The sequence below is a fragment of the Budorcas taxicolor genome, chromosome 18, assembly GCF_023091745.1.
Source record: "Budorcas taxicolor isolate Tak-1 chromosome 18, Takin1.1, whole genome shotgun sequence".
Classification (NCBI taxonomy): Eukaryota; Metazoa; Chordata; class Mammalia; order Artiodactyla; family Bovidae; genus Budorcas; species Budorcas taxicolor.
Window position 1 is genome coordinate 48,017,026 of NC_068927.1, and position 22,009 is coordinate 48,039,034.

The 22,009-nt window shown below is 48.9% G+C and overlaps 2 protein-coding genes across 2 annotated transcripts; one reads left to right on the forward strand and one right to left on the reverse strand.

Moving 5' to 3' along the window:
- Positions 1-12,051: 12,051 nt before the first annotated feature.
- CAPNS1 (calpain small subunit 1) lies at positions 12,052-18,130 on the forward strand. The gene is made up of 10 exons (XM_052655343.1): positions 12,052-12,257; positions 13,203-13,236; positions 13,542-13,631; positions 13,800-13,857; positions 13,955-14,019; positions 15,396-15,464; positions 15,570-15,648; positions 15,789-15,905; positions 17,363-17,421; positions 17,613-18,130. The coding sequence occupies exons 1-10, from the start codon at positions 12,061-12,063 to the stop codon at positions 17,637-17,639; spliced, it is 795 nt and encodes a 264-aa protein (XP_052511303.1). The 5' UTR covers positions 12,052-12,060; the 3' UTR covers positions 17,640-18,130.
- A 567-nt stretch (positions 18,131-18,697) lies between these two features.
- On the reverse strand, positions 18,698-20,318 carry LOC128063622 (cytochrome c oxidase subunit 7A1, mitochondrial). The gene is made up of 4 exons (XM_052656419.1): positions 20,214-20,318; positions 19,440-19,526; positions 19,215-19,299; positions 18,698-18,836 (listed from the first exon to the last, which is right to left on the reverse strand). The coding sequence occupies exons 1-4, from the start codon at positions 20,226-20,228 to the stop codon at positions 18,781-18,783; spliced, it is 243 nt and encodes an 80-aa protein (XP_052512379.1). The 5' UTR covers positions 20,229-20,318; the 3' UTR covers positions 18,698-18,780.
- Positions 20,319-22,009: the final 1,691 nt, after the last annotated feature.

Sequence of the window (22,009 nt, forward strand, 5' to 3'; positions counted from 1 at the left end):
TGTTGCTAAACTCAGGAGGTGGCTCTTCACCTCAACTTACTGATAAAGCAATGACAGCTGACATTTAGACCAGTGGTTCTCAAACTTGTGTCTCAGGACTTTACATTCTTAAAAATTGTTGAGAACCTCAGACAGCTTTTGTTTAGGTGGCTTATATCTGTAGATATTTACCACTATGGAGATTAAAAATTTTAAACTTTCATTTAAAAAATAATAGTCCAGTGGCTAAGACTCCACCCTCTCAATGCAGAGGGCCCAGGTTCGACCCCTGATCAAAGAACTAGTTCCCCACATGCTGCAACAAAGAAAGAAGGTCCTGCTTGTGGCAACTAAGATGTGGCACAGCCAAATAAGTAAGTAATTAAACCAACAAAATAGACATGTTACCATTATTAACATTTTTATTAAAAAAAATAACTTTTGAAAAAAAACTAGCAAGAAGAGTGACATGTTCCTACATTTTGAAAATCTTTTTAGGGAACTCCCTGGTTGTCTGGTGGTGAGGCCTCCGAGCTTTCACAGTGAAGGGCCCAGGTTGGGGAGTTAAGATTCAGCAAGCCCACCATGTCAGGCTTAAGAGAAGATAGCTGAGTTCTCACATCTGCTTCTGCATGTGAACTACTGAATATTATCATATCACCTCTGAAACCCTCCTCTGTTCACTTGTGAAAGAATGAGTGGAAAAGAAAAAAGTGTTAGTGGTATTATGAAAATAGTTTTAACTTCAAAGACTCCCTGAAAAGATCTCAAGAATGCCTGGGTGTCCCCAGCGTTTGAAATATCCAAACATTCCCTGTGACAGCCCTGGCCTCTGGCTTCTGCCATACCAGGATGTCCATGTCTCTACTCGGCCCAGTGGGCTGGAGCTGCTGTACCCGCCAGGACCGAACCAGCATGCAGAAACCACTCCTATGTGAAAACTGAGGGACATGAACACATGGAGGTGGTTACACAGCAGATGGAGGAGCCGAGGGGCCAACCAGGAGCCAGTAAACCAAATGGAAATTAGTGCAGCAGGAAGCTGCTAAAGTTCCTAGCTCTCTCTGGTCTCTTGTCCACATTTCCTGTTGGCAAAAGCCCAGGTGCGTCTATGAAGAGGAGACTGGGGAACTACCGTGGCCTAGAGCAGTAAGGGAAGGGCAAGGACCAGATGGGGCAGTACAGCCCAGAGCAGCAGGGCCTGGGTTCCCCTCTGCACCAGGGTTCCCGCCCCGACCTGTCGTTCTACACCAGGCTCACTGATTTACATGATATGTCTGACTGCTTTAGGATTAGAATTAGAGGTTAAATTTGTAATCCCTGTTGTGATTTTAAAATATGTCTACAACACACCTGAAACTAACATAAAGTACATCAACTGTATTTCAGTTAAAAAAAAGAGAGAAAGTGAAGCGTTAGTCGCTCAGTTGTGTCTGACTCTTTGCGACCCCATGGACTGTAGCCGACCAGGCTGCTCTGTCCATGGAATTCTCCAGGCAAGAATACTAGAAAGGGTTGCCATTCCCTCCTCCAGGGGATCTTCCTGACCCAGGGATCAAACCCCAGGTCTCTGGGGTTTGGAGTATGTATTTTTTATTTAAAAAAAGAGAACATAAATAACAAATAAATAAATATATACATAGATAAAATATGTCCACAAATTTTTGGACTCATTTCTCAAGAGCTTTCCCATTGGGACTTTCCTGGTGGTCCAGCGGTTAAGAATCCACCTTGCACAATGGATATATGTCTTTGTGTATTGGTCTAAACCCACAGAATGCGTAGCACTAAAAGTGAACCCTAATGTAAACTATGAACTTTGACTGAAAATGATGTGTCAATGTAGATTGATCAATAAATGCACCTCTTTTGTGGGGGATGTTAATAAAGGGGAAAGCTATGCTGGCAAGGAGTGTGTGAGAATCTCTTTGCCTTCCACTCAGTTTTGCTATGAATCTAATAAAACTCTAAAAGATAAAAAGGAAAAAAAACAAGAATCCACTTTGCAGTGCAGGTGACCGGAGTTCAGTCCCTGACTGGGGAAGTAGGATTCTGCATGCCACAGAACAAGTAGGTGTTGAAACTTCTGAGCCCAGGCATCACAACTTGTGTCTGCACACTGCAACAAAAAATGCTCCATAAAGCAACTAGGATCCAAGGCAGCCAAATAAATAATTTTTTTTTAATTCAGTAGTTTGTTAAAAAAAAAAGACCCTCTCATTGAGTGAGGACTGGACTTAATGCCTTTCCTCTAAGGAACAGAATATAACAGAAAAAATTATGTGGGACTTCTAAGATCAGTTCACAAAAGGCATTGTGTTTTCATCCTGCTCTCAGGGTTCACTGGCTCCAAGAGAAACCAGCTTTCCATATGTGACAACCTGTGGTTGAGAAACTGAGTCCTGCAAAGACTCAGTCAGCAAGGAGCTGGCAGGCCTCTTGCTAACAGCATAGGCCTGGAGTAGGCCAGCGGGAGGAAGGACTCCTGAGTTCCTGACCCACAGACAATGTGAGATAGTAGATATTGTTTGAGGCTATTCAATCTTGGTTTTTAACTTGTTAACAGCAATAGTTTGGAGAAGGCAATGGCACCACACTCCAGTAATCTTGCCTGGAAAATCCCATGGACGGAGGAGCCTGGAGGGCTGCAGTCCATGGGGTCGCTGAGGGTCGGACACGACTGAGCGTCTTCACTTTCACTTTTCACTTTCTTGCATTGGAGAAGGAAATAGCAATCCACTCCAGTGTTCTTGCCTGGAGAATCCCAGGGACGGGGGAGCCTGGTGGGCTGCCGTCTATGGGGTCGCACAGAGTCGGACACGACTGAAGTGACTTAGCAGCAGCAGCAGCAACAGCAGTAGTTAATGTAACTGTATTCCAGTTATCTATAACTACATTAAATTTTATCTAAACCTCAGCAAGTTAAAACAGCCACTTAATTTTTCCCATTTTTCTGTTTTTGTAGATCAGGAATTTGGGATGAACTTGACTTGAGATCTCTCTTGTGTTTTGAGTCAGAAGTTGGCTGAGGCTACAGTCATCTCAAGGTTTGAGCAGGCTGGATGTCCAAAGTGACTCAGCAGCTTGGCAGTGACACTAGCTGTTGGCTGGGAGCTGAGTGGGGCCTATAACTGAAGCACCTCAGATGTTCTTTCCATAACGGCTGTGCCAGTGTAGTTGGACATTGTATATGAGAGCTGGCTTTCTCCAAAGCAAGTGTCGTAGGAGAACCAAGGAAAAACTGCATGGCCTTTTCTGACTCAGCCTCAGAAGTCACTTCTGCCGCTGTCTATTGATGAAAGTGACTACAAATCCACCCACATTCAAGAGGAGGCCACATAGATCTGAATTCTTCTTTTTTTAAATGATTTATTCGGTTGTGCGGGATCTTAGTTGCAGCACCCAGGATCTGTGATCTTCGTTTTGGCGTGAGGCACCTTTAGTTGCAGTACACAGAGGGATCTAATTCCCTGACCAGGGATGGAAACGAGACCCCCTCCACTGGGAGCATGGAGTCGTAGCTTCTGGCGCACCAGGGAAGTCCCTGTAATAAGTCTTTTTCTTTCTCTCTCTCCGTATATCCTATTGGTTCCGTTTCTTTGAAAACCCTGACTAATACACTGGTGAGGTAAAAGCACAGTAAACTGTATTAGTCATCGTGAAACAATTTGGCATCAACGACGTTTGAGTTCATACCTGACTCTGCCATCCCCTCAGGCAAATGACTCCATCTCTCTGAACCTCCACTTCTTTTCACGTTAGTTCCATTCTAAGAGGGTTGTGAGAGGCCTGGCAAGACTTGTCTATAAAAATGCTGTGACTTCAGCCTGGGCACATCAATCCCTCAGGAGATATGAGCTAGGGTAGTTATGACTATTATGAGTTTATTAATTGGTGGTAGCATTGTAACATTAACATCGTTGAGGCAGCAAATGGTAAGGATTAAAAGCATAAGCCACAGGTCTTCCCTAGCTGTCCAGTGGTTAAGACTCCATGCTTCCACTTCAGGGGATGCAGGTTCAATCCCTGATTAAGGAACTAAGATCTCACATACCAGGCAGCATGACCAAAAAAAAAAAAAAAGGCATAAGCTACAAAGTCAGTCTTCCTGGGTTTGAATCTTGACCCTGGTACTTCCTAGCTGTATGATGTTGGACAAGTAATCCCATCTCTCTGGTTAACTCATGGCATCATAATTACTTATACATGCATCAGTCAGAATAGGCTAGGTTATATGGTGGTGACAATGAGTTCTGCCCTCAGTAGACTAACACTTCAAAATTGATTTCTTGCTCAAAGAAATTGGCAGATGTGCTCCTTGCCATGGCTTAGGGATCCAGCTAGCTTCCTTCCTGTGGCACCTCAGTGCTTGCATAGCTTCCAGGGTTGCCTAGGCAACTTGAGAGCATCAGAAGATTAGAGCTTTGAGCATCCTGCACTGGCTTTTAAATGCTACTACTGGGAAGTCAATTAGATCCCCAATTCCTCAACTAAAAGATACCTCGAGCTTTAATTAAGACCCAGCACAGCCAAATAAACAAACAAAAAAATTTTTAAGGGCCAACCTAGGGTATTTGATCTCAGTCACTGGAATGATGGAGATGCCATTAAACTAGTTGGGGAAGGTGAGGAGGAAGGTAAAGATGTCCCAAGCTGGACACATCTCTAAGACCCCTGTGGAGACAGTGAGTAGGATACAGAATGGAGGAGCCTAAAGATAGAAATATCTGGGCTGAAGATAGAAACCTGGGCATAAGCTGACAGCCTAGAGATGGAATTTATTTATTTATTTTGCCATGCTGTGTGACTTGCAAGATCCTAGTTCCATGACCAGGGGTTGAAACCTAGCCCTCAGCAGTGAAACACAGAGTTCTAACCAATGGACCACCAAGAAATTTCCGGGAGGTGGAATTTAAGCTAAAGGAAATCAACTCAATATTTATTGAAAAGACTGATGCTGGACTCCAATACTGTGACCACCTGATGGGAAGAGCTGACTCATTGGGAAATACCCTGATGCTGGGAAAGATTGAAGGCAAAAGAAGAGGGCAGCAGAGGATGAGATGGTTAGATAACTTCACCAACACGAAGGCCATGAATCTGAGCAAACTCTGGGAGATGGTGAAGGACAGGGAAGCCTAGCATGCTGCAGTCTATGGGGTCCATCTCCACAAAGAGGTGGACACAACTTAGCAACTGAACAACAACAACAAGAGGGATCCACAATGGCACGAGTGGGCTAGAGAGGCAGACTAAGATTTAGAGCTGGTCAGAACTGAGAGATGAAGGAGCCAGACCTAGATGATTGTAATTGGCAGTGAGTGCTATGAGAATGTATGCTACCAGCATGGAACTGCAAACTTCAGCTTCAGTCTCAGGCTCAGACAGGGAGGGCTTCCTAGAAGGGGTGACTCCTCAAAGCTTGAGTGGTTACAACACCAGGCAAACAAGGCAGAAGTGTGTTCCAGACACAGCCCATGCAAAGGCCTGGCAGCAAGTGAGCCCAGGAAAGGGCAGAGGAGGAAGCTACTCAGACTGGCAGGGAGGGGTATGGCCAGAAAGGAATCCAGATCAGTCATCAAGCAAACTTTTGGCATCAGCCAAGCCCAGGTTCAGATCTGGTCCTGCCATTCTCTGTGAACTCAGGCAAGTTGACCCAGCCTCCATTTTCTCTCCTGTTAGATCCTGCATCATAGATAAGGCCTGCAGAGCAGCCCCAACAAGCCCTCAGGAAGCATAGCTGTGACTGGAGTTTTGTCTGCTGTGACCTTGTTATTTGGGCTATTTATTCATTATATTATTGAGGAGTCAATACACTCGGGTAAGTGATGACAAAAACTTGGCCTTTGTGCACCAGTGCTGAATTGAATCTTGGAGACAGAGTTTTAGATGAAGTAGAAAAGAACAGCTTTATTGCTTTGCCAGGCAAAGGGAGACACAGAGGGCTTGTGCCCTCAAAACTTGTGTACCAACTCAGGAGGACTTGGTGAGGAGTTTTAGAGCAATGGTTCAAGGGCAGGGTTGCTGATAAGGATGAGGGAGTATGCTGGGCCTGCACTCCTTTAATCTGACCTCCTGGTGGTCTCCTGATGAGCTTCTCTGGAATGAAGAATGCTTCATCAAGCATCTAACATCTTCCATTCGGTGGAGGTTTTAATTCTGCAGAGCTCAGAGGTATTCAGTGTATCCCTTGAGGCAGAATGAGGATCCTGTCCCAAAGCTGCACTATTGTTTCTTTCTTTCTTTTTTTTTGGCTGCATTGGGTCTTTGTGTGAACTTCGTTGCATCATGCAGGGTCTTTCATTGCAGTGCATGAACTCTCTAGTTCTGGTTTGTGGGCTTAGCTGCTCTGTGGCATGTGGGATCTTAGTTCCCTGACCATGGATTGAACCTGTGCCCCCTGCATTGCATAGTCAATAAAGCAGAGGTAGACGTTTTTCTGGAGCTCTCTTGCTTTTTCGATGATCCAGCAGATGTTGGCAATTTGATCTCTGGTTCCTCTACCTTTTCTAAATCCAGCTTGAACATCTGAAAGTCCATGGTTGATGTACTGTTGGAGCCTGGCTTGGAGAATTTTGAGCATTACTTTCCTAATGTGTGAGATGAGTGCAATTGTACGGTAGTGTGAGCATTTTTTGGCATTGCCTTTCTTTGGGATTGAAATGAAAACTGACCTTTTCCAGTCCTGTGGCCACTGCTGAGTTTTCCAAATTTGCTGGCATACTTAGTGTAGCACTTTAACAGCATCATCTTTTAGGATTTGAAATAGTTCAACTGGAATTCCATCACCTCCCCTAGCTTTGTTTGTAGTGATGCTTTCTAAGGCCCACTTGACTTCGCATTCCAGGATGTCTGGCTCTAGGTGAGTGATCACACCATTGTGATTATCTGGGTCATGAAGATCTTTTTGTACAGTTCTGTGTATTCTTGCCACCTCTTCTTAATATCTTCTGCTTCTGTTAGGTACATACCATTTCTGTCCTTTATTGTGCCCATCTTTGCATGAACTGTTCCTTGGTATCTCTAATTTTTTTAAAGAGATCTCGTTTTTCCCACTCTATTGTTTTCCTCTATTTCTTTGCATTGATCATTGAGGAAGGCTTTACTATCTCTCCTTGCTATTCTTTGGAACTCTGCATTCAGATGGGTATATCTTTCCTTTTCTCCCTTGCCTTTAGCTTCTCTTCTTTTCTCAGCTATTTGTAAGGCTTCCTCAGACAACCATTTTGGCTTTTTGCATTTCTTTTTCTTGGGGATGGTTTTGATCCCTGTCTCCTGTATAATGTCATGAGCCTCTGTCCATAGTTCTTCAGGCACTCTATCAGATCTAATCCCTTGAATCTATTTGTCACTTCTACTGTATAGTAATAAAGGATTTGATTTAGGTCATACCTGAATGGTCTAGTGGTTTTCCCTACTTTCTTCAATTTCAGTCTGAATTTGGCAAGAAGGAGTTCATGATCTGAGCCACAGTCAGCTCCTGGTCTTGTTTTTGCTGACTGTATAGAGCTTCTCCATCTTTGGCTGCAAAGAATATAATCAATCTGATTTCTGTATTGACTATCTGGTGATGTCCACGTGTAGAGTCTTCTTTGTGTTGTTGGAAGAGGGTGTTTGCTTTGACAGTGTGTTCTCTTGGCAAAATTCTGTTAGCCTTTGCCCTGCTTCGTTTTGTACTCCAAGGCCAAATTTGCCTGTTACTCCAGGTATCTCTTGACTTCCTACTTTTGCATTCCAGTCCCCTATAATGAAAAGGACATTTTTTTTTGGTGGTGGGGGGGGGGTGTTAGTTCTAGAAGGTCTTGTAGGTCTTCATAGAACCATTCAACTTCAGCTTCTTCAGCATTATTGGTTGGGGCATAGACTTGGATTACTGTGATATTGAGTGGTTTGCCTTGGAATCCAGCAGAGATCATTCTGTTGTTTTTGAGATTGCACCTAAGTACTGCATTTCAGACTCTTTTGTTAACTATGAGGGATACTCCATTTCTTCTAAGGGATTCTTGACCACAGTAGTAGATATAATGGTCATCTGAGTTAAATTCGCCCATTCCTTTCCATTTTAGTTCACTGATTCCTAAAATGTTGATGTTCACTCCTGCCATCTCCTGTTTGACCACTTCCAATTTACCTTGATTCATGGAGCTAACATTCCAGGTTCCTGTGCAATATGTTCTTTACAGCATCAGACTTTACTTCCATCACCAGTCACATCCGCAACTGGGTGTTGTTTTTGCTTGGCCCTGTCTCTTGATTCTTTCTGGAGTTATTTCTCCACTCTTCTCCAGTAGCATATTGGGCACCTACCGACCTGAGGAGTTCATCTTTCAGTGTCATATCTTTTTGCCTTTTCATACTGTTCATGGGAAGTATGTATGTTTCATTCTTCCCTGATTTGTAACTGTTTGAACTTGCCCTTTGGAACTCAAGGAAGGTCAAGGAGGCTGAAGCCTATTTCCTGCAGACAAGTAATGGGGAACACAAAGGCTTCCACGCCCAGGAGCCTCACAGAGTCCTGCTCAGTTTCAGTAGTGCTTAAGTGTACAGGTTAAGGACTTTCCTGGTGGTCCAGTCGGTAAAGAGTCTGCTTGCAATGTGGGAGACCTGGGTTTAATCCCTGGGTCAGGAAGATTCCCTGGAGAAGGAAATGGCAATCCATTCCAGTATCTTTGCCCGGAGAATTCCATGGACAGAGGAGTCAGTGTGCTACAATCCATGGGGTCACAAGGAGTCTGACACAACTGAGTGACTAACACTTTGGTGGTCCAGTGGTTAAGAATCTGCCTCACAACGCAGGTTAGATCCCTGAAAAGGGAACCAAGATCCCCCAGGCTGAGGAGCAACTAACCCTGCATGTCGCAGCTACTGAGCCCACATGCTCCAGACCCTGCACACCACAACTAGAGAGTTCATGGGCACAACGTAAGATCCCACATGATGCAACAAAGATCCTGACACAGTCAAATAAATTTTAAATAATTAAAAAAAAAATTAGAGTACAAGCTAGGGAGTTTACCCTCAGAATCAGTTTACTTATTTGTGAAATGGAGATGATATATAGCATCCATTCAAAGATTGTTATGAGGACATATGAGCTGATACATGTAAAGTGTCAGTAGCTCAGTCATGTCAGACTCTTTGCAACCCCATGGACTGAAGCCCACCAGGCAAGAATACTGGAGTGGGTTGCCACTATGTAAAGTACTTGGGAACGTGCTTGGCAGCTCTTTTTATCTGTACAGTAAGTCCCCTACTTATGAATGAGTTCTGTTCTGAGAGTGTACTCGTAAGTCCAATTTGTTCATAAATCCAACAAAGTTAGCCTCAGTACCAACTAACACAGACCGCCATAAAGTACTGTATTGTAATAGGTTTATAATACTGATCACACAAATAACACAAAACAAACATAAAAAATAAAGAAAATATTTAATTTTTATTTTTTATTTTTATTAAATAAAATTAATTTTTAATATTTTATTTTTACTTTTGGATCTTCATTGCTGCACATGGGCTTTCTCAACTTATAAGAAAACATTTTTAATCTTACAGTACAGTACCTTAAAAAGTACAGTAGTACCAGGTACATCATCACTGCTTTTATGCTTGCTTCTGGACATCCTGGCCTGGAAATAAACATACTATACTACTGTACTCTATACAGTGAGTGAGTGAGTGACTGAGTGAGTGAAAGTCACTCAGTTGTGTCCGACTCTTTTTGACCCCATGGACTATCCAGTCCATGCAATTCTCCAGGCCAGAATAGTGAGTGGGTTGCCTTTCCCTTCTCCAGGTGATCTTCCCAACCCAGGTCTCCTGTATTACAGGCAGATTCTTTACCAGGTGAGCCACAAGGGAAGCCCACTCTATACAGTTGTGTAAAGCACACAAAAGCACAACAGCTTATAGAGGATACATGCACCTGACAATGTACACCAGACAGGTGAACTAACTTACGTGATTGGACATGCAAACACAATTTGCATCTTTGAAAGTTTGCAACTTGAGGGTTTGTATGTAGGGGACTTACTGTATTAACTAAGGAAGAGCAAGAGTCTACCTCAGGAACCCAAGAGGGCTCCAGGAGGAAGGAACAGACACAGAGTATCCTCTACTATTTAACTAAGCCTTTACTGCTTCATTCTGTTAGGAGCCTAGAGAGTGGGGCATGGAGACCTTTATTTACATTTTACAGATTAGAAAATCATGGCTCAGGTCACTGTTCAGGAATTCCAAGTTATTAAGGGGCAAAGTCAGGATTCAACCCCAACCTGAGTCAGCTTCCAGAGCAGCGCCTAAGGGCTAGAGAGACAGACAGCTCCCTCCGAGGGACCCTGAAAAGGTCCTGGGCGCTTACAGGTTGGAAGCAGACAGCAAGCGAAAGTGTTCCAAAGGTGACCTCCTTTGCCATTTTCCTTCGCAGCTGCACTTCCCACCTCGGCCACCAACCGACCCTGGGAACGTCCAGCCTCAGAAACCAGGATGGGGCCAGCGGATTCTTCCTGTATCCGGGCCCCTCTTAAGAGACTAGAAGACTGAGACTACACTTGGACCCGTCCAGGAAAAATAATTCTAGTGGTCTTGGCTCAGGGGGTCAAGGGGTGTGGATGCAGGAGGCACAAGGCGGTCCGATTCGTAGGTGAAACTGGACCACCATCAGGGCTTTGCCTGCAGGATCCCCGCCATAGAAGCGGGCACTTGTCCCAGACTGTGGGCCAAACACAATTACAGACGCTGTTTGTCGTGACAAGGCTGGGATAGGAGACAAGTTCCAAGAGTATCGGGAGTCGTTTTCAGAGGAAACCGAAAGCCACATCTGTGAGACGATGGCAGCAGGCTTTGGGGCGAAAATCGACACTAGGTGGCCTTGGGCACGACGACTGCCCAAGTTCCCTCGGAGTTCTAGTTCCCAGGTGCCTGGGACCACACAGAATAGGGAAAGACCTCAGATCTGTCAACTCAGGGCGGTGTCGGGAATGCAAGGCACTAGAAACGCAGGGTGGACCTTGGGCAGCGGCATCCAATCACAGGAGGCGGGACCGATAAGCGCACGCGCAGTCTTAATGTCGGCTCTAGGACCGGGCGGATGCGGGCTGGGCCACCCCGCAGAGCCTAACCCGGCCTTGGCAGCCTGAGTCACCCGCCCCGCCCTGCGGAGTCGGACGCAGCCGGAGGCCCCAGAGCTACACCGACGAGCGGACCGGCGGACGCGTGAACGAGGCGGTGAGCGCCCAGTCCGGACTCCCCCTGCACTCTGTAATTCCGGCCCTGGAGGCCTCCAGACCCGAAGAGATCCTAAAATCTTAGCCTCAGGGATCCACTACACCCTTGATCTCAGATTCGAGCTCTCAGATCTGTCCGGCCTAGTTATCCCGCCCCAGGGACTCTTCCACCCTTCCTCTCAGGATCTAAAATAGGAGCCCGTGGAGAGGTACCCAGTAAATTCAGCCCTGGGTGCAGCCTCTGGGACCACGATCCGTCCTTTCAATTCTAACAGGAACTCCGTTATTCCAGGCTCCGAGGCTCGACACTTAAAATCTTAGACCTGATCCCACAGACCCAGCAATGAGTCTAGTCTCACTGCTGGTTGCACCTAAATCCTTAAACCCACATTCTGGATTTCCTAAACTCTATGTCAGGGGCCTCCAGGCGGAGAATTTCTAACCCACGGTTCTGACCCGCCTCAAACCTCTAGGGCTCTGGATCTCAGATTCGAGCGCTAGCTTGGGACCTCCCACCTTGAGAATCCCACTTGACCTGGCCAGTGCCTGGTACTTCATGATGCCTATGCGTAGACTCAGTCCAGAGTTTTTCAAGCCAGATGCGGACCTTTGGAACGGAAGGAGGTTTCAAACCTGATTTTCTGTCCTTATGCCACCATCCAAGAACCACCTCCCCCAGAAGCCCAGACCTCACCCCGAATGGGCCCTTAAGCCCCAGCCGGAGGATAGGTCTCCGCCTAGAGGTTTCATATTACTTCCTCACGTCCAGCAGTCAGAAATGCGTATTTTTGTGGGGGAAGGGGCGGGCTCAGGGACGAGACAGCCATCTAACCCCTTTCTCCCTCCTTAGGAATCAGCCATGTTCCTGGTTAACTCGTTCTTGAAGGGTGGCGGAGGCGGCGGAGGAGGCGGGGGCCTGGGCGGGGGTCTAGGGAATGTGCTTGGAGGCCTTATCAGCGGGGCCGGAGGCGGCGGCGGTGGCGGAGGCGGCGGCGGCGGTGGCGGCGGCGGCGGAACTGCCATGCGCATCCTGGGCGGGGTCATTAGCGCCATTAGGTAAGGCGGAGCCTGGTGATGGGCGTGGCCCGAGGAGGAGGCTTGTCCAGCAATAGAATGGGGTAACCTGGACACTGACCAGGAACCTTAATTAGGCTGGGCCGGCCCTGGGCTAGGAGACCCGCTTTGAGGGGGCCGACCGTAATGAGTTCATGGGGGCGGAGCTTGACATGGGGGTACTCTGATTATTGAGGGGACATAGTCTGATGGGACCAGCGGGGCTTTGGGAGGTGGGGCTTAATGGGGCTGGCGGGGCCTACTTCCGCTAACCTGGAGACAAACGTTAAGGGGGCGGAGCCAATGAGGCTGGTTATCACTTCTTGGGGGCAAGGCTAGCCTTGTGCGCGCGGTGTGGCCCTCGTAGGTGGGTCAATGAGGTGTGCTCAGAAGAGGTCTAGCCCTTATAGGATTGGGGAAAAGGCCATCAAGGGGCAAGGCTAGGCTGGGAACTGATTGGATTAAAAATGTCCTAGTGAAGGGGTACGACTGAAGCGACTTAGCAGCAGCAGCAGCAGCAGTGAAGGGGGAGTAGGGGTCGGTAGGTGCCTGGTAGGTCTTAGCCATTGAGTGTGATATGAAGGGGTGAGAACTAATGGAGCTGGGGTGGGATATTGAGAAGACACAAACGTTAGAAGCCATGGTGGAACCCAGGAGGGTGGGGCCCCGGGAAGCTGGGGCCAAGCTTCTATGAGGCAGCCCTCGAAGGGGCTGGGTCTTTTGAGGAATCTGCCATTATGTAGGTGTGCTCTGGCAAGGGGGATCTTACTGTGGGGGCACAACCAGGGCAGCAAGGATAGGGACAGGAGAGGACAAGCACTGATGAGGGCGGAGGGAGCCAGTAGGTAGGGTGGCCAGCTAGGGGTTGAGGGATGGGGTGTGGGGGCTGGCTGCCGGTTGGAGGCCCCGCCCCCTGGCACTAACCCCCACCCCCATGTTTTCCTTCAGTGAGGCGGCTGCGCAGTACAACCCAGAGCCCCTGGTAAGCCGCCACTGTTTTCTCATTCTGAGGCCTTTTCCAACACCCATCCTTGTCCCTTTGAAAAAGCCCCATCCCTTTCCTTACGAAATTTATCTCACTGAATCTCTCCCTTGTAATCCTCAAACTTAGCTATTATTTTCCAGTCGCTAAGTCATATCCAACTCTTTGCGGACTTAGCTATATCCATTCCTATTCATTGCCATTTGGTCACTCACCGCTCAGCCCACTCAGACTTTCCCAACGTACTGCTGCCCCGGCCAGGGCACCCTTCCCCCTACCTGCTGTGAAATCTCCTCCCTCTGCAGCCCCCTCGCACACATTACTCCAACATCGAGGCCAATGAGAGTGAGGAGGTCCGGCAGTTCCGGAGGCTTTTTGCCCAGCTGGCTGGAGATGTAAGTAAACAGGGGCCCCAGACCCATCCTTAACCCTTCCATGCCTTCCCTTGGGCTGCCCTTTACATGTACACTCCACCATGGCAGTCCCAAAGTTCCCATCCTCCTTCATCACACCCTCAGACCCCTTGCAGTCACCCCTGCCCCATTCCTAACTTCTTCCCCCAGGACATGGAGGTCAGCGCCACAGAACTCATGAATATTCTCAACAAAGTGGTGACCCGACGTGAGTGACTGGGGTCAGCAGACAGGGCAGGTTTGGAGGCATGGTGGCTGGGGTAGTTGTGATCTCTGGCCTTTGACCTTCAACCTGTATCCCACAGATCCTGATCTGAAGACTGATGGCTTTGGCATTGACACATGTCGAAGCATGGTGGCCGTAATGGATGTATCCTTGAGAGTAGTCTGGTGGAGAACTTGAGGATGAGGGAATTTTCTTTGGCCACGCTGCGTGGTTTGTGGGATCTTCATTCCCCAACCAGGGATTAAACTGGGGCCCTGACAGAGTAAGGAGTCCTAACCACTGGACTTCCAGGGAATTCCCAAGAAGGGATTTTCTGCGAGAGTGGCTGGGGCAGTCAGGGTGTAGCTTTCATACCCACAGATGTGGACACGTATACATTAGAACACACACCCACCTATGGACATGTGGCAACACATAATAACATCAGCTGTCATGACTGGCACTTTACTTACATTTACTTGACAGCCACCTTGTGGGACAGGTATGATTATTATATTCCATTTTACAGATGAAGAAACCAGGCAGGACCTAGAGAGGCAATCATTCAACGGACCTTATAACCTTATAACCCCACCTTGTAACTGCCATAGGTTTGCCCACATGCACACACACATATATAAGGGCACACCCACATACATGAAGATATGTAGAGGCGTGTGCATGGGAACACACATCATTCACTGATTTTGGACACAGGCACATACTGCATGCACAAAGCATTATAGACACACATATATATGCATGTCATGTGATGACATACATGTGTTGTCTAGGGTGAAACAAATGCAGCTCAGCCTCCTAGCAAGGTTACTGAACCTCTCTGTGCCTCAGTTTACCTCTTGATAAAATTGGGTGAGTGATAATGGTGATACCAAATTGGCGTTTCATGCAAAATGCTTAGCACAATGGGTAGCACAGAGTAAGTGGTCTGCACACACTGTTACTATGATCTCACCTGGGTAGATTTTTCAGCTCTGAAGCTGTTTCTCTGTCACCCAGATACAATACTGATGGGGCTGGTATCTTGAGGATTTAGTGAGACAAGTGATGTTCCTGAGAAGTTTAGCACTATCTGAAGTCATGTGATAAGTCTTGGCCATTGTTGCTGTTTACTGAGAATTTATCAAGTGCCAGCCCTGAGCTGAGTGAGGGCTTTATACCAATATCTCCTTCACTTTTTATCACAAGTACATCAGGTATTTACTCATCACCTCATTTCCCTAGAGTTCTAAGATACCCTGGTGTTTTACATGTCCTAATATTTGTAAGTTTGAATTACTATCAAAGAATGTTATAAATGAGGATTTCATGTGATTATGTGTAAAGAGAGTCTTTATCATTTAGAAATACAAACTAAAGTACCTATGGGCAAAACGAACAATGAAGCCACACACAAGGTGACAGGATGAGGGTGGGATGGGAGCTGGGGTTTTAGCCCAGACTCCCCTGCTTGGTCCTTACATCATCATGTACACTGTCCACACTTCTGGGTATGGCTATTCTTAACACCCTCCCACCAGAGTGATACGACTGGTAAACTGGGCTTCGAAGAATTCAAGTACTTGTGGAACAACATCAAAAAGTGGCAGGTGTGTTCAGCCTCTGAAACGACTGGCACAAAGACAGTGCCCCAAGCCTTGGAAATGCCACGCCCCATGAGGCCCAGCTGAATCCTGACCTCCTTGTCCCCACAGGCCATATACAAACAGTTTGATGTTGACCGTTCAGGGACCATTGGCAGCAGTGAACTCCCAGGGGCCTTTGAGGCAGCAGGTGTGGCTGGCAGGAACATGGTGGGACTGGGGGTGGGAATGGTGAGGCAGCCCCCACTGATCTGGTCTGAGTCTGAATCCTGGGGCTGGGAGAGGGTTCGGCTCTGTGGCCCCCACACCTGTTAACTAAATCGTTCTCAGGATTCCACCTGAATGAACATCTCTACAACATGATCATCCGACGCTACTCAGATGAGGGAGGGAACATGGATTTTGACAATTTCATCAGTTGCCTGGTCAGACTGGATGCCATGTTCCGTAAGTGACACCCTAGCTCTCTTCCCAGGTGGGGATTTGTCAAGCCTCCTTGGGCCAAGCCTCCTTTGAGCCTGACACTGAGGTAGGCAGTGTTAGGGGCACAGCAGTGACTGAAACAGCCCATGTTCTTGCCTTTATGTTGCTCACAGTCCACAGGAGAGGCAAATTACCAGACAGTGGCAGCTCGGGATGGTTAAGTCTGGGATCGGGGAAGCCTTTGCAGAGTGATGGGGCTGTGAGGGGACGGTCAGGGTAGATCAGGTTTAGACTTGTAACTGGGAGCTCTTCAAACTTAACTAGGCAGCTGATGTAGCTTAAGTGATCAAGGAGGCCTTCCTGGAGGAGGGAGGGCATGTGTGAATTGAGACCTGGTGGGTAAGAAGTGACCCCAGCAAGCGAGTGGGGAGCAGTGTTGCATTGGGAACAGCCTGTGTGAAGGCCTAGAAAGGAAAGAGGAGATGGTGATCTCGGTGATGGTTAGAGTATTTATTTCATGGAGGAGGAACCTAGGGTTTGAGGAGGCGAATTTCTTGCTCACAGCCACTTAGCTAGAAGTTGCAAAGCTAGAATTTGAATGCAGATTTGTCTGAGAGGGGGCAGGAGCAGTGGGATGGTCAGGCCATGCAGGGCTGTGAATGCCAAGTTCGAAGGTGCTCAGACACTAATGCGGACAGTGAACAGGGTCTAGGCAGGGGAAGAACAGGGTCTCAGGTTTCCTTTAGGAAGATCTCCTGGCATGCCAAGAGCCCAGGGTGGACAGTATATTAAGAGCATGCAGGGAAGAAAAGGGACATGTATGTTGGGGACATGAAGGGAAGGTGGGAGAGGACAACAGGGCAGATGATGCCAAAAGCCATGTATGAGAGGGTCAAGAAATGGCCTGGGGTTTACCAGCAAGAGGGCTAGCTGCACGTGGAGTGTCCAGGGTACCACACGCGTGGACCCCCGAGGGTGGTAATTGAGCCGTGAGTGAGAGAGAGCCACACAGACTGTGGGCACCTGTTTACATACAGGTTTGGCTGTGAGTGGGGAACATGGAAATGAGTTTCAGGGCAGGAGTGGGGACCACAACAGACTGTAGGAGCAGGAAATGCAGAGCCTCCTTCCAGTAGATTGTTTCAGCTGGAACTGGAGGTTGGTAGGGGGCTGGGGCTTGGGCAGAGGGTGATGAGGGGCGTGAAGGTCAAGATATGGAGGCCATTATTGAGATGAGTAGAAGTCTGGGTTCCAATCCCAGTTTCCTTTTTCTCTATGTAACACAGGGACATCACTTCACCTTTCTGTGCCTTATTTTAAAATGACACTTACCTCCCAAAATCGGGTTAAATGAATTCATACACGGAAAGCACTTTATACAGGTGCTTGCCAGAGTAGACAGACTACTAGCTGTTAGTATTATCATATATTAGTATATTTTAATCCTAAAAGCCAGTCCCACCAACCTTTCCTTTCCCCAGGTGCCTTCAAATCTCTCGACAAAGATGGCACTGGACAAATCCAGGTGAACATCCAGGAGGTAAGAACCCCCATCTCCACCCTGAGATGTGGGAAACTAGCAGAGGGCCCCTCCCCTCAGCCCCATGTACCAGCTTGGAGCGAGGGCTCCCTCCCTCCCAATTTCCCAAAGACCCCTGGGTGAGAGCAGAGAAGGGCTGCTGGTATTCCTGGGTTCCCAGCTCCTCACTGTCTGTCCCTTCCTTTCCCCAGTGGCTGCAGCTGACCATGTACTCCTGAATGGGAGCCCCAGGCCTGCCCCCTCATCACCTCGCTGTAGGAGTCACCTTGGACTCTTCGGTCTCCCCCAGGGCTGATTCTGTCTGCAGTCACATCTTCGTGGGTCCTGCTGACCCACAGGCCTTTCTGTCCTCTCAGCCCTTGGCATCTGGATTCTCAGTCAACAGCCAGGGCCCAACATGCTTCAACACGCCTTGCCCCTCCAGTCACCCCCACCCAGCACACCCATCTCGTCTACTCCATAACCCTTCTCTTGCACCTGTGCCAAGCCCAACATTTGTGTGGCTTCCACACCCCAAGGGCCCTTCTCTTAGTTCTGGGGGGATCACTCCAGTCCCTCCACACCCAGGCACACCCATTCAGTTACCACCCAGGCACCTGAACTCCAGGCCAAAACAGGGCCACATGCCCCAGTGCCTTTGTCTGTATTCTGCTCCCAGGCTGCCAGGCCTGGGAGGAAATAAATGTACCCTAGTTGCTGCTCTCTCCGATATCTGCCTCCTGTTTTGAGTTGAGGGGTGGCTCTGACTCTGTTTGAGGCAGAGGAAGCCTGTCTGTATGTGTCTCCTAGTCCCAGTCTTTTTTCTCATTCTGGATCCCAATTGAGCTGTAGCCTTATTCTTGCTGAGATCTCGCTCAGATCCCATGGAAACCAAGACTAGTAGTCAGGGCCATCTCTGCTTCTGCTGGAAGAGCCAGACCTGTGGGAGGTCTCAGTGTCCCCCTGGCTGTGCCCCCCAAGGCCATATTTGCCCCTCTCAGCTTCTGTGCTTGAATGAGTCTGTCCCCACTTGCCTCTACCTCTCTGATGTCATACACTATGCTTAGGATCTTCTTCCCCACCCTGGGCCTCTGCAGGGAGAGGGGGTGCCATCCCAGGATACAAAGCAGGTCCCCAGACCCTGAGGGGACAGCCCAGGGATGCTGTTTGGGGCTTCTGGGAGGGCTGAGAGGCAGTGACATCCTAGGGGGATAACCCTGGTCTAGTAGGAGGGTCCCAGGGTTGTCCACAGGGCAGAGATGACTTGCTGGTGGAAGGATGGGCTAGGAGGCACAAATAGGGAGCATGGAGCTGGGCTGGGTTCCGCAGGAAACCAGCACATTTATTGATGCCTGTTCGGGTCCTGCAGACTTCTTGGTTTCACTTCTTGTGAGGGAAGGAGGCCCAGCCAAGGCAGTACAGGCTGTAGAGAGTGCCTAGGGAGGGAGTGTGGGGGGTACTGAATGAGGCCCCAGTTCCCTCCCTGAGTCCCATCTTGCTTCTGAGCCCATGCTGCAGGCTCGAGTCCCTTCCCAAACTGCCCTTCAGCTGGGGAAATGCTGGACCTTGATACAGACCAGGCTTCAGGCTTTCTCCCCAGATGCATCACTAGCCCAGCCATCTTCCTGGGACAGGAGCCCAAGCCCTGGGGTGCTCCCTCTGTATTTGTCAGCCCAGGCTCCCATAGGGTCCACACCAGCTCAGAATCCAATTCTCGGGCGTAACTCTAGCGCCAGAACCCGCCCCTTCCCCTCTCCATCTCGAGCCCCGCCGCCTCCTCCCGCAGTTCAGGCCGAGCCTGGCCCTGCACTCACCCCCCAGACACAGAGTCATCGTCACTCGATACAGGATGTTGTCTGTTGCACCGCCCTTCAAGTGCACCGGGAGACCATTGTCCTCCTGGGATTTGAGGGCACACGATGAGAAAGGCGCTGTCAGCATCGCAGACCTTAAGCTCCTGCCACCCCCAACTTCTCTTCGGGACGAAGCCGGCGGCCCAGGCTCCTCCCCCGCCCCGCCCCCGCCCCCGCCCCGCCCACCTGGAAGAGTTTCTGTTTCTCAGCTACTCGGTTCTCCAAGCGGTTCCGGGCGGTTGAGCTAAAGGAGCGGACCAGTGCCTGGGAGACCTGTGCAGAGGGGATGGGTGGACACTGAGGGAGTCTGCAGGGGCGTCCCGGAGGAGGTCCTTTTGGGGGGAGGGTGTCGGACTTTCCGAGGCTCTGACTTGGGGACACTCCTGTCCCATGGGAGCGTCTCAAAGGCAAGATGAGAACTGACAGCGTGAGTGGGGGAGGGTGTCCTGGCAGGAAAGGCCTAGATGAACGGGACTCGTGCCTAGAGGGTCTGGCTTGAAGGTTATCGGACCGTCTAGAGGATCGGACCCAGAAGGAAGGCTCACATTCCGCGGGTCCCAGCCCCGAGAGGTTTTTTTTTTTCTTTTCGGTTCCCAGGGTTAATGGGAGGAGCTCAGGTCGCGGGAAGGGCAGGGCTGGATCGGGGTGCTTAGGGAATTTCCCGGCAGCCTAAGAAGTTAGGGAGAGGGGAAGGAATGCTAAGGGAGCCCTGGATGAAGGGAAGAAGTTCCAACTCTGGGCTTTTGGTCAAGTTAACAAGTCCCCGGCTGTCTCAAAAGATTTTGGGTTGGGAGCTGGGGAGAGGGGCCCCAGGCTTATTAGGAGGGAGTCCCGAGCCCTGAAGGGGGCTCACGTTCCAAGTCCCCAGATCCCGGAATTTGGGGAGAGTTTCAAATAGGGGTGAGGGTTTCTGAGAGTTTCCGAGTTGGGGGCCGAAACCTGACCCTTAGGGGCCCTCACCCGCAAGGCCCTCATCCTGTGTCCTCCTCTTCGGCCGGAGTCACCTCCCCTCTCTGCCCAAGGACAGACGGCGCCCTCCCCTCGGGGGAGTCCCAGGCCACGCCCCCGCGCGCCCCAGGACACCGCGGTCCCGGAGGACGCTTTCCGATTCGTCCAATAGATGGGCGGGGAAGACGCTGCAACCCCATCCCCGCATCCCAGCGCCGAATGGTTGGAGCACCCATCTGTTACTCATCTCAGAATTCTGTTGGTCCACGCGGAGAGGAAAGCGGTCCCGGAGAATACATTTTTGGGTTGTTTCTGCGGAGGTATCCGGCTAGGGCAAATGCTGTTCCTCCGTTGTGTTCCCCGGATCTCTCCCTATCCGGTTGATGTTGAGAGCAACTAAAGGAAGGTAAGACACCATCTTTCATTATGCCATTTTCCTCCCACGTTGTAACAGATGGCTATGGCTTTAGCTAAATGTCAATGTTCATTTTTGGGTTCAGGGACTATGTTGTATGAAAAGTACACTCAACTCACACTACATCCAGATGAGATACGAGGCCCAAGGAAGTAGATTACGCCCATATCTCATACAGGAGGGAGCATACGCTGCTTATTTATTAAGTGGAATGAAGGGCAGGATAATTTCCTTGTTTAAATAATTATTTTTCATTATCTTTGTTTATTGTGAACCCACGTAGCTGACTGCTTAAGTTAAACATGCGCACAAAATGACTGCGCTGCATAGCAATCGTCTCTGCTGCTTCATCTTACCCCCACCTCCACACTCTTCTTCACCCTGGAAAACAGTGTAGTTGCTCTGTCTGTTGACTTTAGATTCCACTGCATCCCCAGCACCTGACAAATGGGTGGATTTGATAAATATTTGTCAAAGGATATACAATATAAGCCAAATGTTCTCTAACTTGGTCACTCCCACCTACTTAACCAAGTAGGGCTTCAGTGCTCCTCCTAGATTCTACTCATTTAGATATTTCTAGTCATCCAGGAAGTGGCCACACATGTGCTCATTCCCCCAGCTGTCCCCTGTTATCTGCAGCTGTGTAGGATCAGTGTTCAGGGAAGAAAACAGAAATTGCTCTTGGTTGGGATACCAGAAATGTTGGAAAGGCTGAAGGAGTGCCCTCTAAGCAGGACTGCGAACTGATGTATGGGGCCCTGTGCAAAATGAAAATGTGGGACCCCTCCTTCAAACAGCAAACGGAAAGAAAAAACACCTCTGTTAAAAATACTAAGATATTGGGACTTGCCTGGTGGTCTAGAGGTTGGGGCTCTGCGCTTCCAAGGCGGGGGCACGGGTTTGGTCCCTGGTCAGGGAACTAGATCCCACATGTTGCAACTAAGACCTGGCACAGCCAAATAAATAGATATTAAAAAAATAAAAATACTAAGATAGAAAGCATTTTCCTTTCTTCCATGATTGTTCTTAAGCTGTCATGGTGTTTTTAATGTGCTATTCATTGTCATGCTCCCTAGAGCAAGGGATACCCTGGGGTGAGTCCAAGCTCTTACAGTCACCTGGGTGACCTGCCCTGCAACTTTGTGTGTCTGTACACATGGCTGCTGGCTGCCAAGTTCTGCTTCTCTCCCCACCAACCACTGGACCAACTGGTGCCTTGGCCTGAGGTGGAGAAGTCAAACAAGGCATATTTCCTTCTCACAGGCTTGCTCCCTACAGGGGGATGCAGCCTCTCTTCCAAGAAGACACAGAACTGGGATCAGTGGTGGGCAGGACACTCGCCCCTGCTGGTCACCTGCTGAATATGCCATGGACTGCCAACTGAGGAGGG

Excerpts from the sequence above, each read along its gene's own strand:
- CAPNS1 (XM_052655343.1), top strand. The coding sequence starts at position 12,061 with ATGTTCCTGGTTAACTCGTTCTTGAAGGGTGGCGGAGGCGGCGGAGGA. Across the intron at positions 13,237-13,541 it reads AGTACAACCCAGAGCCCCTG|CCCCCTCGCACACATTACTC; the intron begins GTAAGCCGCCAC and ends CTCCCTCTGCAG. Across the intron at positions 15,906-17,362 it reads CAGACTGGATGCCATGTTCC|GTGCCTTCAAATCTCTCGAC; the intron begins GTAAGTGACACC and ends TCCTTTCCCCAG.
- LOC128063622 (XM_052656419.1), bottom strand. Across the intron at positions 19,300-19,439 it reads AGAAACAGAAACTCTTCCAG|GAGGACAATGGTCTCCCGGT; the intron begins GTGGGCGGGGCG and ends CTCAAATCCCAG. Across the intron at positions 18,837-19,214 it reads GATGACTCTGTGTCTGGGGG|GCACTCTCTACAGCCTGTAC; the intron begins GTGAGTGCAGGG and ends CTCCCTCCCTAG.